The following is a 16,269-nucleotide window of genomic DNA, read 5'->3' as shown; positions in this document are numbered from 1 at the left end:
ATCCCACTGCTATTCGTTTTTGCTTTTTCCCTTTTTTTATATCTTTGCATTTTTCTGGAAATACCAATTGCATTTTCTGGAGGAAATATTTTTGCTGTTGGATTCATTCCACAATCTTTTAATTTTTGTAAAAAACCATTGGAAAAGACCCTTTAGGAAAACCTTTTCCAAAAACTCGCGATGAGTGCAGGTGCACAACAGCGAACAAGGTATAATCGCAGAAAAATGGATTTCAATCAGGAAGTAAGAAAAAAGAAACACCTGACATATCTTCTGATAAGGTTTTTAGTTTTTATTTAGGATTCTTTTGTATTGCATTACATATGGCCTCCTCATCTCCCTTTATCTCTGCAACTATTTACATTATTGATGTCTTGAATAACTTATCGACAAGTCGATTTCAAATTTTCTTTTATTCGGAGTAAGCACATACTCTGAAATCATAATCGTACTAATTCTTTTACCGCTTTATCGAAATAAATATGACATACGCATTACATGTGATACAAGAATACTCTCGTTAATATTTATCTGCTGACAGTACAATAGGAACGAAGCTTTCACAGTTTTGTCATTCTATGGCATGAAAGGACTACAGTTTTCCCATTCAGTTGAAGCGTTTAATTTCCTCAGTTGAATTCTTCAGTGGCTATTTCATAGATTTACATGATATACTCTCCAACAGATTCTCCAAATCAATTCATTCGCAATTAGTTCATTAGTATTCATTTAGTTGGATATAGAAAGAGGTTGAGAAAATTGGCCTTAAGATTACAATGTTAGAGACTGTTTACGACTGGAATGCGCGACTTGAAAAAAAAATAACGAATGTTAATATCTCACATGAGTGAGTGAGTTTCAACCGTAATCGACACTCAGGGCACTGAGCCCTTTTATTTTGATGGCCTCTGCAACTGCTCGCTCCAAAAAATCCTGCTCGTCCCCTCCCTCATCATTTTTCTCTTTCATACTCTCTTGGCAATTGTCGATCTGACTCGATGATATTATCTTGGATGAAGTAGCTCCCAAGGGAATATCAAAGTTCTTCGATTTTGGAAATTCGTTCCTCTCCACAGAGTTGGAAAAACTCTGATAAAGATCGCTCTCATCTTCAAATTGCCCTGAATGCACCAAACCGTGATTCCTTATAGCCATCATCACTGCAGTATCTTCCATATCGGTCCCCCGGAATAACCGAAATTGTGAGGCATCCACTTGTGGTCCTAGAATGTAGTTCTCCATTACACGATTTATCGTGTTGTCAACGAAGCCTTTGGCCATCTGACATGCTTGCCATCTTCGAAGTTTCTCTCGTATTAGTCTCTCAGTCCTCTCGAATTCAGTTTCAACTTCTGGAGCAGGATCTTGTGCTGTTTGATGAGTCTAAGAATAGGGAATAAAATTAGTAATTAAATTGACATGCTGTAAAGACCAAGGGGCAAAATAGACACTAGAATTTTTTCTAATGTCAATGCCTTATTCAATTTTTCCCTTGAATATTATACTCTTTTTCCTCTTTGTAATAATCTCAGTTTGAGCTTTATCATTTTACTCCTGAGTTGTGAATATAAAAAAAATGCCTCAAGTATCCATTTTGCCCCACCTTTCCCTAATTCATCTCATGAATTATATAATAAACCTCGTGTACCATTTCATCATGAATGTTTACGATTTTCATGCATTGTCTCTTAGCTGGGGCTGGTCTCTCGTGTTCCTCAGTGTCAGACTCCTTCACATCAGTGGCCATTTTACCATTCAATTGTTAATATCAAAAAATAATTCCCTCTCAATGCATCAAAACAATATCTTGTTATTGAAAATAACAACACTATTTGTTAAAACTGACCACTCTCGTTAACCATCATCAGTTAGCAATGCATCCCGTTTTCTCATGCGTAATTTGTTCCGTACTTTTTATCAGTTAAAACTCACTCCAATCGTCATTTGCAAAAAATCATGTTCTCGATATTTTTTCGCTAATGGTAATACTGTTCATTTTTTTTTTAAATTGTGTTGTCTATTGCGCAAGCGATTGAAAATTAATGGAAATATATAGGTATGTTAATTCACTGGATGAATCAAAACATTGGCTGCTGGGGAGTAAACGTCAATCCAGGCCGTACGTACTGCGACTCCTTGCACACACACACATTGTGCTATCACCACGAAATTCTCCTTGTGCCTCTTGTGCCACAAGCACAAGCATCAAGATGGCGAGGTATTTTCAACGATAAAGTAGCATTGAGACATTTTTTTTATTTCAGGTACAAAGCCTCATTGATTTCAATTCCATGGAATGGTGTTTCCCCTCTTTCGATCTATCGTCGTCAACTAATTATAAATTCTCCTACAAAGTTCGGTGGGCACACACACACACACACACGCTGGGTGGAGATAAATGAACTCCCCAGTCATTACACACACACGTTTCCACACGTTTCACTCCTCCATCCAATTCCCAAGATGGCGCCAACGTAGACATGTGTCTGTCTCTGTTAAAATTTTGTACAAAAAAAAATCATTTTGAAATATCGGTCCATTTCGAGGTAGATATTGCCATAACGAGGACCATCATTTATTGTACTATTTAATTAATTGAGAGGTGTGAGTGGAAGATTGTGTCAACTCGGTTTGAGTATGGCAGCCTGTGGTGATTATATCAAAAGTGAATTTCCAACTATAGACGACGAGTTGTATCATTATGTCGAGGGTACTGTCAAATGATAACCTCGAAATTAATTTATTTTTCTACTCTTGGAGTATATAAATTTGATGATAATGCTCTCGGGAATTTTTATGGTTCAGGTATTCTTGACAGTTCAAAGGATGATTTTGAGGATGGGGAGGAGGTGTATGAGGCAATTGGACAGGTGTTGCACGAGGTAGCTGACAAACCTGAAAACGAGGTTAGGTCTGTACACTTTCTGACTTTCATTTCCCCTATTTTTAATTTACATATATATAAATATATAATAATGAGAATTAATTTCATTTGAATATCAAAATGTCGGCAAGAAAATGAAATAAACACATCGGGTATCATCATTTATCAAATTCTCTGCGTCTTATTTATTCATTTTTTTTTATTAAATCATGCAATTCCATATGAAACACCATAATTTTTAAATTTTTCTAATCAACAGGCAAATATGCGAGACCCTCCTAGCAATGTTGAAAGGCACCACCAACGGTGGAGATGGAAATCTCCATGAGAAACGTCAAAATGGTATGAACAAAGTTCTGAATGCCCCGGTGCATTTGGGTGCAATGGCCGCAACTCTAGAGGAACAGGTAGAACAAATTAAGAGTATTTGGGTGACGACAAGGGACGACACGATGAAAGTGGATGCCAAAAAACTCGAGAAAGCTGAAGCTAAACTTCAACAGAAGCAGGAAAAACGAACTGGCCAGGATTCAAATCCCAACAAGAATAATTTGATTGGAAATCAGTCAGGTGACACAGCCAGTGCCAGTCAAATGATGAGTAAAAAGGAGAGTAGGATGGAGAGTAAAGGGGGAACTAATAAAACACAGGACATCAGGATTGAGAACTTTGATGTTGCATATGGGGACAGAGTTCTTCTTCAGGGTGCAGATTTGACTCTGGCCTTTGGTCGTCGTTACGGTTTGATAGGACGCAATGGGCTTGGAAAAACCACCCTCTTACGAATGATTTCGAATAAACAGTTGAGGATACCTTCGCACGTTCGAGTACTGCATGTGGAGCAGGAGGTAGCTGGTGACGAAACATCAGCCCTCAATTCAGTTCTCGAATCTGATACTGAGAGGAGTGCGTTATTGAGTCGTGAGGCAGAACTCCAGGTGTTGATCGAGAAGGAGGGAGGGAAGAGTGACACATTGGGGGAGGAGTTGGCCAAGGTTTACGAGGCAATGCAAACAGCTGAAGTGGAAAAAGCACCTTCGAGAGCTGGGGCTATTCTCTCTGGTCTGGGATTCTCGGTGGAGAGACAGTCCTGGCCGACAAAAGCCTTCTCAGGAGGCTGGAGGATGCGATTGGCACTGGCAAGGGCTCTCTTCTCCAGACCTGATCTTTTATTGCTCGATGAACCCACCAATATGTTGGACATCAAGGCAATTCTGTGGTTAGAGAAGTATCTGCAGTGTTGGCCCACTACATTACTCGTCGTCTCTCACGATCGAAATTTCTTGGATACTGTTCCCACGGATATACTTTACCTCAAGGGACAGAAGATCGAGGCTTACAGGGGAAATTACGAGCAATTTGAGAAGACAAAGGGGGAGCGAGAGAAAAATGCCCAGAGGGAGTACGAAGCCCAGCAGGCGAAACGAGCACATGTACAGGAGTTCATCGATCGTTTTCGATACAATGCCAATCGTGCCTCCAGTGTGCAGAGCAAGATAAAAATGTTGGAGAAATTACCAGAGCTCAAAGCTGTGGAGAAGGAGGCTGAAGTCACCCTGAGATTTCCTGATGTCGTACCTCTCAGTCCACCGATACTACAATTGAATGAAGTTTCATTTCGTTATGAAACATCGAAAAATAGTGATTACATATTTACGGGTGTTAATCTCACTGCCACACTTCAATCACGGATTTGTATAGTTGGAGAGAATGGGGCGGGGAAGACGACTTTATTGAAGATTATTACGGGGACATTGAGTCCAACTCGTGGGACTATTCACATACATCGCAATCTTAAATTTGGATATTTTAGTCAGCATCATGTGGATCAGCTTGATATGAGTGTGTGTCCTGTGGAATTATTACAGAATCATTTTCCAGGTGAACATTTCATACTCGAAAGTAAAATAAATCATCAATGAATTGCTCTACTGAGGCAAGAATTTATATTGCAGGGAAGCCAACAGAAGAATACAGGAGAATGCTCGGTAGTTTTGGAGTCAGTGGAGATCTTGCATTGCAAACAATTTGTTCTCTTTCTGGAGGACAAAAGTCCAGGGTTGCATTTGCCCTCATGTGTGCTGCTATGCCCAATTTTCTCGTTCTCGATGAACCTACCAATCATCTTGATATCGAGTCGATAGAGGCACTGGGCAAAGCTCTCAATACTTGTCAGGTATTCATTCATATCCAAGATGAATCTCATGTGTTCCAAATGATTTTCACTATATTTTCATTGTGAGATGAAATGGTAGGCGAATAGTATTCATCAACTATTGGTTTCAATATTTGTCTCTGAGACAAGGATATTACTATTGACAGAATCAACCAGGGAATTTAATTTTTCAAGTTAAACCCCGTTATTTTACACATACAGATACATTTCTAAGCGTATTGAATTCGCTTTCTATGTGAAATGTCCTTGACGTTTTTTTTTAATTTCGATGAAATGATTTTGTATTTTTGATTCACAGGCTGGTGTCATTCTCGTATCCCACGACGAGCGTTTAATCAGGCTAGTGTGCACAGAGCTCTGGGTATGTGGCCAAGGATCAGTGCGATGTATTGAAGGTGGTTTCGACGAATACCGCAAGATCATTGAAAAAGAACTCGAAGCTTAGACATGATTTTTTAAACTGGACCTCGCTAATTCAATTCTCACCATTGTGTATTTAAATATTGGGGGCATTAGCCACAAATATTACTGCCTAACGAAAGGCCCATAGGTAATTCGATGTAGGTACGTTTCTACAGATGATTTTGAAATTGAAAATTATGAACTATTTAATAAAAAAAGAACATCAGCAATGACAATTAATGAATCAATAGGAAATTGTTATTTGACTAAGTAATGTAATTATGATCTGTTTAATAGTATTACAATTTTACTGGTCGTTCTAAATGACTATTTATATTTATAAATTATACATTTGGCTATTATGCATAAACTCAACAGCATTTGGAAATCTTCATCGATGTTGAGTTTTATTTGCAGCAATACCAGTGGAAAGAAATAATGTTATATACAAAATAATAATAGATACCCTCCTCACGTGACTCTCAATTTAATGATTAATGAACAATTCATCAACACGCCGAGGATGCTGCATTGTGTTGCCACTGTCTACCCCCAGCTGAAGCGTTCAATTGAATCATGGTACTGGGTGTGGGACTCGATTGCAGAGGTGGTGCCGGTGCTTGTTGTTTTGCCGCTGGAATTTTCGTTTTTCTCATTGTTTTTATTTTCTCAAATCCCAAATGTTTGCTGAGACACATGCTTGTATGCGGTAGCCAGAGTGTCATTAGATGCTCATGATGCAGAGAGAAGAGAACGAAATGATGAAACGATAAATGTTTTGTTAAATGTTAAATAATCATTCAGACTGATCGAATCATTCATCCAAACTGAAAATAAGATATGAGGAATAGGGAGTAGAGAGTGCATTTTCGTATGAATAACCAGAATCAAGAATAGTGCTATTTGAAAATCAAGGTAAATGAACCGATGTATTAAGCGCCCATGCGTTACAAAGCTCATTTACAAATAATAGTTGAATGATAAAATAATCAAAAAAAAAGAAAAGAATAAGACAACTATAATCAATTCTATAATCGTGTTATTAAATATCAAATTGGCAAGATTGACGTTTTAGTGTAAATCCAAATAACGACTGATTGTTAATCTCACCATTTTTACTATTGTAGAATTTTGGTACACCCCGGAATGGCTCTGGCGATGGGAATGTCGCTATCGAGTGAAATTGATCGATAAATCTCGTCTCTAGGTCTTGAGTACTTGTCACAGCGCTTTGACCATTTGATAACGATAGATTCCGTGTTGGTGGTGTGGGTGGAGGTTGAGGTGCTATTCTCTGATGAGTAGTGACGTTTGAACGATGAGGGGGTGGTGGAGGAGGTGGTGGCATACTTGGGGCTGTGACGCAGGTTCTCGAAGGAGGAGGAGGTGCTGCGCGCATTACCGGGCCTGAGACTCCACTGGCATTTCTGGAGGTTGGGGGTGACGGTGGTCGCGCCACTGGTGGCCTCAGAACTCTGTTCATGGGCCTCTGATGTGTCTCGTTCAGACAGTCCTGAGACTGATGGAGTGATGACGAGTTTGGAGCTAGGACAGGGGGTGATCTTGGTAGTCTCATGCTCTGGGCCCTCGATACACCACCTCCACGAAGTAAATCGAGTTTCTTTGGTGGTGGACAGGGCTTCTGGAGGGTCGACGAGCCCGAGACAATGGCTGGAGGAGGAGGTGCTCCTGGAGGCTTTGGGGCCAGTGTTGGCTTGCCAAAGCCCTTGCTTGGCTCCGGGCTACTTTCAGTCTGTATTTGAGGCTTCTGGGCCGCTGGGGGAGGAACTGGTGGTGGACCACGCTTCATCGTTCCAGAGGATTGATTACTCGGGGGTGATGGGACTTCTTTTTCAACAATTGCTGTTCTCAATCCTGTGGGCTTGAGTTTGGGCATTCCTCCGGCGAACAATCCACCTAGACCCATTGGGGCATTTGTGCTCGTGCTATTACCGTTTGAGGAGAGACTCGGAGCCGCTGGCGAGTTGGGACTTGAGCCATTTTTCACTTTTCCTGGAATTTTTCATTTAGTTTAATATCGGGTTAAGGGGGACAGGGGAGGGGGGAGAAGATGAAGCTGAAACTAATTTAAGAGTGTTGAAATATTCTTAAAGGCATACGATTGTTTTGAATTTTTCAACTAGCGAATATTTCACTAGTTTCCGCTTCATGGAAGTGGAGATGGCCTGTGTTTACCTGAGATCGCTGGCGCACTCTTATCAACAGTTACTGTCTTCTTCAACTGCTTTCCAGCTCTAATTGACTGTAATAATTGATTTCTACCCTGTGGATCAGCGCTAGGTGCACTGTTTATGTTAAATGCTGGAGGCGGTGGGGGTGGTGGAGCCGACATTGTTTATTATTTCGAATCTGCATTAATGGAAATACAATGGGTTATTAAACTTCCGAGAATTGTTGTACGATATGATTGATGATTAATCCAATGTCACTGACAAGGATCTACAGCTGACTCACGATTCACTGGGAGTGTCTTGAGTCTTTACCAATACCATTTTGTTATTTATGTGAGCTCTTTGTTTTTTCGTCCATGAAGTTTGATCAATCGCGTGAAACAATCGGTTAAATTGACAAAATCATGAACAATGTTGATGATAGATTATAACTTCACAACGTTAATTCAACTTAATCATATGAAAATGAATGATATGAAGGCATGAAAATGTTTTAACAGTTTTCACATGTTTATAAGATTAGATTATCTTGGGTATTTACCTCCTGAAGAGTTTTAAGTTGGTCTTGACAGAGAAATTGGAGCAATCGCGGTACTTCAAATTAACTCTTCGAAAATGAACACTTGTTAATGCAACATTTGTGCCTTTAATTGCCACTTTTTTATCCTCCTTTCAATGGGTAGGAGGAAAATTTCTATGAAATTCGGGAGAAACGGCGTACAGCCCACACACAAGGCTTTTAATGGTGATTAACTCACGTCCCGTCCTCTCTCGCTCACCCCCACACGGTGCTGGCCATATATTTTATATACGACATTGCATTGCTTCGAGAGAGAGGGCTATATTAGTGCTGTCGAGAATCGTCGGGTGCGCAACAATCGCTTCATGGAATTCACGAACAAAAATGGAAACACAAAAATAATCAACATTATAAAAATCTACTTGATTTTTTTAAAGAGCTAGTGAGTATCGTTTGAATCTACCGTATTTACGAGTATGTCTGCATGTTCGCGTCAGGCACTTCTATTCCACAAAACCCCAATCCCTCAATAAAAAAAAAAAGATGCAGCAAAAACATATCTAATCAATTTCCGAATGAAACCAAACCCAATTATTTGGAAACAATTTGGAATAGCTTAAGAATGCAGTTTTTTCATTTACATTAAACTAATAGTTTATTTATAATTAAATACTTTTGAAATGGACACTGACTTTTTTTAAAATTTAGATGGCTTAGTGAAAAAATTTTTTTCTAAGTTATTAATCCTTCCAAAAAAAAGTCAATTCCACTTGACAAAAATTGAGATGATTTTTTATGAAGCTCGTAAATTTCGTTTGAATCTAGCTCATTTGTGCCCGCGTATTCGCGCCAGACACTGCGATTCGACCACGTACTGATAACACACCAGTCACACGATTCACGCACAACTGCTCATAAAAAATACACAGGCACAAACAGCCACCACAACGTGGCAAATCGGTGACAATATTGTCAGTGATTGCAGCACAGTTGATTCACGGAGTGGTTACAGTGAGTATTTTTTAACAGAGAAAACTATCGATTAGGAATTTATATTTAATCGTCGATTCGCGAATTTAATAACAATATAGGTAGTGAGACGAAGGGTCTTACGAACGAAGCTGATTTCTTTTTTCTCGAAATGAAATGATAGTTGGCGGAATTTACCAAAATTGAGGAATCAGGAGTTACAGCAGTAGGTTACGTCTGGCAGAAATGAATGTTCATCGAGTGCCTTCATCAGTGATTAGAAGTCTACGAAATACTGAATAACGGAATAGGGGTGGTGACTGCTACATGATTTTTAGAGAGAGGAAATTCATCACGTATGTCAATTGGTTTTCGGTGAGTTTCATATTTATTTATTTATTTATTTATTTAGTTATGGGTGAATAATGCAGCCAGTGAATAAGGCCATTTAATATTTCAAGGTTAAAAAAATTGAAGTCTTGTCACAATGAAACGTAAAAATGGTAGACAAGATTCGATAGAGTATGGCCAGCTCGGTGCCAACGATTATCATGAACCTGGTAATGTCCGAGGAGACGAGGGCAATATTGCCCTCCTCTTGTTTTTGTATTTACTCCAGGGAATTCCTCTTGGATTGTGCAGTGCTATTCCCATGATACTCCAGAATAGTCATATTTCATATAAACAACAGGTATAGGTTTTTTTAAATATTCATTCTGCCTGAAAGAGTATGAACATCCCAATCTGTGGGAATATAATAATGTTATGAAATCGTTTATAACTTTTCCTCACTAGGCGGAATTTAGTTTCGTTCTGTGGCCATTCTCCTTAAAACTATTCTGGGCTCCAATCGTTGATGCAATATACTCCCAGAAATTTGGGAGACGAAAGACATGGCTGATACCCATACAGTATACCATGGGTATGTTTATGCTGTACCTGTCGGGACATGTACAGCAGTGGATGAATGACAGTCAGCCGAGTATTGGGTTACTCACCGTATTATTTTTTTCGCTTAATGTGCTTGCGGCTACTCAGGATATTGTTGTCGATGGCTGGGCACTTACGATGTTGAAGAGGTATTCCTACACTGTTGGATGAAAATTAAACTTTCAGCCACTCTTCATTAGGAATTTTCAGGAGAGTGATATTTCGGCAAATTTCTCAATTCATTTCAATTGTCCCGATTTCTCTCAACTTATTCCATAAAATAATTGAACTTAAATTTACAGTTATTGTTGATTTTTCCATAAAACTGAATTTTCAATGACGAAATTTCTCGAAATTTCAATAGAATTATATTTAAGTACATCTCGAGGCATTCTTCATTATCATAAATACTCTACTAAATACTCGTTTCATTTATTTTAGAAACAATGTAGGATATGCTTCCACCTGCAATAGCGTTGGTCAGACTGCAGGGTATTTTTTAGGATATGTTCTTTTCATGGCACTAGAGTCTCCTGAATTTTGTAATGCATATCTTCGCTCTACTCCATCGACTGAGGGACTTATTACACTGCCTGGTAATATTCCTTCCTCTATTACTACGAAATGCTCGCTTTATTCAGTCAATTCTGAGTATATCATTGGAATAAATTTTATTCATTCCTTTCCCAGGATTTTTACACTTTTGGGGCTGGGCTTTTATTGTTTGCACATCAATGGTTGCTATTTTCAAACGTGAAACTGATGAGCAACATTCCCAGACCAATGATCTCTGGGAAGATGTTAAACACTCGTACAGTTTACTCTGGGCTACAATGAAATTACCAACTATTAAAATGACAGCATTGATTCTACTCACTTCCAAGGTAATGATAATAAAACAGCATTAGGTTTCGATACTCGTCATTTTTTCTTATGAATAAATTGTCAATTGAACTTGACCTTACGATCTTTTTCAAACAATTTTATTCAATACTAATTCTAACATATAAAACTTGGATATTTATTCCCTTAGATTGGCTTTTCTGCATGCGATGCAGTGACGGGTTTGAAACTCATAGACGCTGGTGTACCAAAAGAAAAAATAGCCTTGATGGCAGTTCCACTGATACCACTGCAGATTGTCTTGCCACTAGCCATATCTAGACACACTGTGGGCCCTCGACCACTGGATGTCTTTTTAAAAGCCATGCCTTACAGACTCTTATGCGGTCTTATCGCTGCAGGATTGGTGTGGATAACACCGTCCTTCATAAATAATGGCCAAGTATCGCCGTATTATTTTGTCCTCCTTGTTCTCCTATATGTTTTCCATCAGGTAAAACATGAAAGTATTTCCCTGTCGGAGATGGTGTGAACAATTATATTTTATCTACTTTTTTTTATTTTTTACAGATAACAGTAAGTAGTATGTTTGTAGCTTCTATGGCATTTTTCGCCAAAGTGAGTGATCCTACCGTGGGTGGAACTTATATGACATTCTTGAATACACTTTGCAATCTCGGGGGCAATTGGCCCACGACAGCCGCACTTTGGTTTGTCGATGCTCTCACGTGGAAATCGTGCAACAGTGATGCCAATAATGATTGTGGTACACCCACAGCACAAGAGGTAATTATTATGTGAAATATTGTGTCACGTATGAAAAAAAAATACAATTCCATAAAAATTCTCAATTCAATCAAAATTTCCTTGAGATTGTATTGAAAATTCCTAGGCATAAAATTTCAAATAGCGGAAAATTCATTGAATTTTTCTACTGAATTAAAAAAATGCTCATTCGTCGAAAATGGCATTGGCAATTCCATATTTTTCCTTACTCCTCAGCAATGTGAGCTCAATGGCAAGTGCATCACACGACTGGACGGATTCTACCTTGAGAGTATCGTCTGTGTAATAATTGGGGTCGTATGGTTCAGATGGGGAAAGAGGAAAATAAATTACTTGCAGTCCAGACCGATGACTGATTGGAAAGTTGTGCCGCACAGGAGTTAACGTTTACTGGTTGTCTAGATTTTTATTCATAATAATTCATCCGATTGTTTCATTAACTCCTCCATATACATTTATTTATTAAACAGTCAAATAAGGGAATATTTTCGGTTGAATCTGATGTGTAAATAATTTATTTGATATTTCAAAATTTGATGAACTGTCCATATTAGCACAATATTGACCCAAATTGTTCTTTCTATTATGATTTGCATCATCATTCCAACAATTTTAATAAATCATGTTTTTAGGCAAATTCTTTTAACATTTAAAAAATGTAAATAAAGTGGAAACAATTTATTTAACATTGAGATTTTATTGATTTCATTTTTATTATTTATTCTCTTTGCTTTAATCACATTTTTCACTGATTCCACACTTGATGCTGCGTATACTTCTCTTGAGAGGTGGATGATCGTTGAAGAGAATTTTTATAATGACTCCAGTTTCATCACTAGTCCAACCAGCTCCCGGTTCAGGGCCAGAGCCATCCACTGATTCTGAAGTAGTCGAAACCTGCGATTTGGGTGTTCTTGTAGTTAGCGTTTCTTCTTGAGTTTCATCTCTCCAGGGTTGACGCAACTTCTCTCCCCTGCGGAGTACAGGGCACCCAGGGGCATCATCGTCGTCGTTGTCGTCATCGTGAGACACATATGGTCCAAACCGATGGCACGTACCGTTCGCAATTGCATTGACAAGTATGTAGACTATTGAGAAATTGATAATTAACGACAACAATCTGCACATGATGCTGTTGCAGTTGAGAATTGCACTGCAAGTGTAATGTCCCTGGGCGGCCTAATCTTTATGGGATATTTGGTGTTCATTCCTGTCATTATTAATCACTTGGGACACTTTTACACCCGTTATTACTGGATGATGGATTGTTAATTAGGAAAATACGTGGACATTCACATTAAAAAAAAAAAACTCTTGTCATGGTATGGTATTGTCGAGGTATGGATCGTGCGTTTTGATGTCGATACTGTGAAAAATGACGACGAAAAATTTTAAAAATTCTCAACATACAACATTGATCAAATTAGATGTATTTCTCGGAAATTGTACAACATTAATCATAGACCAAAATAGCGAGCGCTGGATTCCCTATTATAGGCCTATGGTCCAACATAAAATATGAATAGATCAACACTTTTCACCCGCTAATAATTCATTTCATCTCGAGAAAAATATAGAAAATCTAACGTTCATTGTACGCTCAGCGACTGTTGGATGATGTATCGAATGTAATGAGTGTGATGAATGCAGTCTTTTTTTGTTCCAACGAAAATTGTGAAAGGTTCGGGATATTTGTATTCCTAAACTAAAATGACTAGTCAGCAATAGGGACTTGTACTTGACTGAAGAATTAACGATTGTACGAGTCACTCGTTAAAATCGGTTGTTTGTCGGGATTTCTTTGAAATTGCGAGCGTGCCGCCTTGAACTTTACACCCGAGGTCCATTTACTGCGTGCTTGAGCTTGCTCTGCTTCCAGGGTAGTCATGAGAACGGAATAGGAATTGGGACCGGTCGCCTCGATACTGTGGTGAATGCCATACAAGAAGTAGATGAACATTCCTGCGATAGAAAAGAGAAATCAATTTTTTTTATCGCTTTGAAGAGTAAATCATTTTAATTGACCTTGAAAAAAAATAAAAATACAAGATGAAAAATGGAAATTACCGATAAACATCCAGATGAGAAATCGGAACCAAGTCAAGATATGCAAGTGGCTGACAAGTAGAACGTTTGTGTAGATGCTGAGGGCAGGGATCCAGGGAACGAGAGGGACTCGAAATTTATCGTTAGCCGGAGGGGACTGTTCGTGAGCTCCAATAACAAGAAGACTGGCTATTGTGACCAGAAGCATGTAGACGTAGAGGATATCGTCCCACCAAGTTTCCATTTTCATGACTGTGAGGATACAGATGCAGGCACATCCCCCGGTGTAGATTATGACAGCTGCAACTACGGCTGTTCCAGGTTCCCAGGAGCCAATTATGTTAGTCAGCCACGTGTAGCGTTTCTTCAAACGACCAACAGGATTCAAATGCTCACTCTCCAATAGCTGAAAGTTATTTTCAAAACCATAAGAGCGTGTGCAGCGCCACAATTTTCTAATCTAAATTTTTTCGCACGTGGACACATCAAGAAAAATCCTACCTCAGAATGATCAGGCGATGAGGATCCAGTAGTGCTGCTACTAGTCGTGGAGCTATCACTTCCAGGCGATTCCAATTCACTCGTCTTATCCTTGCACCTCAAGCTCTGATGAGGGAGTCCGTCGAGACAGTGATACGGTCGATATCGAAGAACAATGACACTTGCAGAGACGATGGTGTACGCAAGGAACGTACCGATGGACATGAACTCCACCAAATGCCGAAGATCAAACAATAACGCTATAACCGCACTGAGGACTCCACTGATAGCCAGGGTAATCAGGGGAATTTGCGTTCTCTCATTAACTCGAGCCAGAAATGAGAAGAGCAAGCCATCACTGGCCATGGCGTACATGATCCTCGGCAGGGAGAAGAGAGAGCCGAATAAAGTTGTCGTCATACCACAGAGTGCGCCGATACTGATTACGTATTTAGCCCAGGTGACACCGTTGGCGGCGAAGGCCTCTGGCAATGCAGCACTCGGATTGATGTCTCCATAGGGCACAATCAGGGTGAGCATTCCACTGAGGGTGACGTATCCTAGGGTGACAATAGCCATTGATAGAGCCGTTGCTCTGGGAATACTCTGACTGGGTTCTCGTGCCTCTTCTCCAGAACTGGCGATCGAATCGAAACCGACGAATGCGTAGAAGCAACTGGCAGCACCAGCTAAAACTCCGCTCAAACCGAAGGGGAGGAATCCACCGTGTGCGGAGTTCACCCAGTTATCCAAGTCGGCGTATTGAAATCCGAGACCAATGACGAGGAGAATCACTCCGAGATTGACAAGGGTCAGGGCGGAGTTGAGTCTGGCTGAGGCCTTGACGCCGCAACCGAGAAGAAGAGCGTAAAAGAGGCAGAGGAGTGCGGCCAGAGGATCAGGTACATGAGCCAGGGGTTCGCCCATTTCGAACCCTGAAAATGCCTCTTGTGTCCAATTACTGACAACTCCACCGGATAACGAGTCAACGTAGCCGGACCACGCTCGGGCGACTGACGCCGCTCCGATCATGTGCTCGAGGATGATGTTCCAGCCGATTACGAAAGCCCAGAATTCACCGACGGATACGTAAGTATAGACGTACGCACTGCCGGCTCTTGGGACTCGAGCCCCGAATTCCGCGTAGCAGAAGGCTGCAAGGAGCGAGGCAAGCCCAGCCAGGAGAAACGAAAGAATTACTGCGGGACCTGCTATGTCGTGGGCTACACTACCGGTGAGAACGTATATCCCGGCACCGACCATGTGTCCAACCCCTGGCAACAGATATTCATTATAATAATTAAATGATTGATCGATTAATTCTCTATTTCGGAGAAAAAACTCCAGGATCAATTGTTTCACTATCTCTACACTTATATTACCCAATAGAGTCATATCGAATGTTGTTAAACATCGTTTTAACGGAGTTTCCATCGAGTCCCCATCCAATCGTTTCGTTCGATTCATCTTGGAGCACATTCCAGACATCACGTGCCCGAGGATCATTCTCCTGACCGACGGCATTTCGCCTAGGAATATTACATGAATGGATGTATTAATTATTCAGAGAGAACAGCTGTCTTCTGCACGTGCTATTGATTTGACACCATTCTCATCTCGTATTAAAAGCGAAGATTTTTCGTGATTATTACCTTTTGGAGTACTATTCCGGTTTATTTATCGATGATGACACTGACTACTTCGGGGATGCTACGGTGTTTTTGTGTACTCCAGGCATCGAGGGCATGAAAAATTGACTATTTGCCGATGATGCGTAGGTGTTTTCCAGTACGCAAACTCCTCGAGCGATCGATCAACTCGACGGGGGTATTCTCGGGGATGACTCCTACGCATCTACGGGTCGAGATCACCGTACAGTGATTCCAACCGTATTTTCAGTATTTTCAATAAATAAACAAGAGCAAATTCAAAATCATTGACGAATTAGAGATGTAAAAAATAAATGGAGACATTTTTATTCATCCAAATACTGCGAAAACTCAAATTTTCATCGTTCATCATTTTTACATTCATCGAGATG

The 16,269-nt window shown here is 40.0% G+C and overlaps 5 protein-coding genes across 9 annotated transcripts; 2 read left to right on the top strand and 3 right to left on the bottom strand.

The window, feature by feature from the left end:
* Nucleotides 1-267: 267 nt before the first annotated feature.
* Nucleotides 268-2,437, bottom strand: LOC107046211. The gene is made up of 2 exons (XM_015268767.2): nt 1,649-2,437; nt 268-1,383 (listed from the first exon to the last, which is right to left on the bottom strand). Exons 1-2 carry the CDS (start codon nt 1,745-1,747, stop codon nt 859-861), a joined length of 624 nt encoding a protein of 207 aa, XP_015124253.1. The 5' UTR covers nt 1,748-2,437; the 3' UTR covers nt 268-858.
* LOC107046207 (ATP-binding cassette sub-family F member 3) lies at nt 2,320-5,856 on the top strand. 3 transcript variants are annotated; one of them, XM_015268759.2, is made up of 5 exons: nt 2,320-2,665; nt 2,806-2,911; nt 3,144-4,765; nt 4,840-5,060; nt 5,359-5,856. In XM_015268759.2, the coding sequence occupies exons 1-5, from the start codon at nt 2,638-2,640 to the stop codon at nt 5,503-5,505; spliced, it is 2,124 nt and encodes a 707-aa protein (XP_015124245.1). In that variant the 5' UTR covers nt 2,320-2,637; the 3' UTR covers nt 5,506-5,856. The 3 variants fall into 3 exon arrangements, with proteins under 3 accessions (XP_015124245.1, XP_015124244.1, XP_015124246.1); XM_015268758.2 differs by having other exon boundaries at nt 2,321-2,710; XM_015268760.2 differs by lacking the exon at nt 2,320-2,665 and having other exon boundaries at nt 2,820-2,906.
* LOC107046210 (verprolin) lies at nt 5,686-8,728 on the bottom strand. Of its 2 annotated transcripts, none has more exons than XM_015268765.2 (5): nt 8,196-8,728; nt 7,938-7,994; nt 7,659-7,832; nt 6,573-7,475; nt 5,686-6,096 (listed from the first exon to the last, which is right to left on the bottom strand). In XM_015268765.2, the coding sequence occupies exons 3-5, from the start codon at nt 7,813-7,815 to the stop codon at nt 5,972-5,974; spliced, it is 1,185 nt and encodes a 394-aa protein (XP_015124251.1). In that variant the 5' UTR covers nt 7,816-7,832; nt 7,938-7,994; nt 8,196-8,728; the 3' UTR covers nt 5,686-5,971. The 2 variants fall into 2 exon arrangements, with proteins under 2 accessions (XP_015124251.1, XP_015124250.1); XM_015268764.2 differs by lacking the exon at nt 7,938-7,994 and having other exon boundaries at nt 5,687-6,096; nt 8,196-8,504; nt 8,638-8,719.
* On the top strand, nt 8,515-12,390 carry LOC107046209 (acetyl-coenzyme A transporter 1). 2 transcript variants are annotated; one of them, XM_015268763.2, is made up of 10 exons: nt 8,515-8,616; nt 9,000-9,185; nt 9,328-9,518; nt 9,605-9,834; nt 9,939-10,222; nt 10,515-10,669; nt 10,764-10,957; nt 11,107-11,409; nt 11,487-11,702; nt 11,919-12,390. In XM_015268763.2, the coding sequence occupies exons 4-10, from the start codon at nt 9,631-9,633 to the stop codon at nt 12,084-12,086; spliced, it is 1,524 nt and encodes a 507-aa protein (XP_015124249.1). In that variant the 5' UTR covers nt 8,515-8,616; nt 9,000-9,185; nt 9,328-9,518; nt 9,605-9,630; the 3' UTR covers nt 12,087-12,390. The 2 variants fall into 2 exon arrangements, with proteins under 2 accessions (XP_015124249.1, XP_015124248.1); XM_015268762.2 differs by having other exon boundaries at nt 9,266-9,518.
* On the bottom strand, nt 12,380-16,026 carry LOC107046208 (cationic amino acid transporter 4). The gene is made up of 5 exons (XM_015268761.1): nt 15,881-16,026; nt 15,611-15,757; nt 14,250-15,502; nt 13,770-14,154; nt 12,380-13,664 (listed from the first exon to the last, which is right to left on the bottom strand). Exons 2-5 carry the CDS (start codon nt 15,750-15,752, stop codon nt 13,453-13,455), a joined length of 1,992 nt encoding a protein of 663 aa, XP_015124247.1. The 5' UTR covers nt 15,753-15,757; nt 15,881-16,026; the 3' UTR covers nt 12,380-13,452.
* Between the last annotated feature and the right edge of the window lie 243 nt (nt 16,027-16,269).

Source organism: Diachasma alloeum, unplaced genomic scaffold (assembly GCF_001412515.2).
Source record: "Diachasma alloeum isolate Michigan unplaced genomic scaffold, Dall2.0 Dall_scaffold_01228, whole genome shotgun sequence".
NCBI classification, from domain to species: domain Eukaryota; kingdom Metazoa; phylum Arthropoda; class Insecta; order Hymenoptera; family Braconidae; genus Diachasma; species Diachasma alloeum.
Note: the sequence above shows the minus strand (reverse complement) of the source record. Positions and strands in the feature narration are given on the sequence as shown.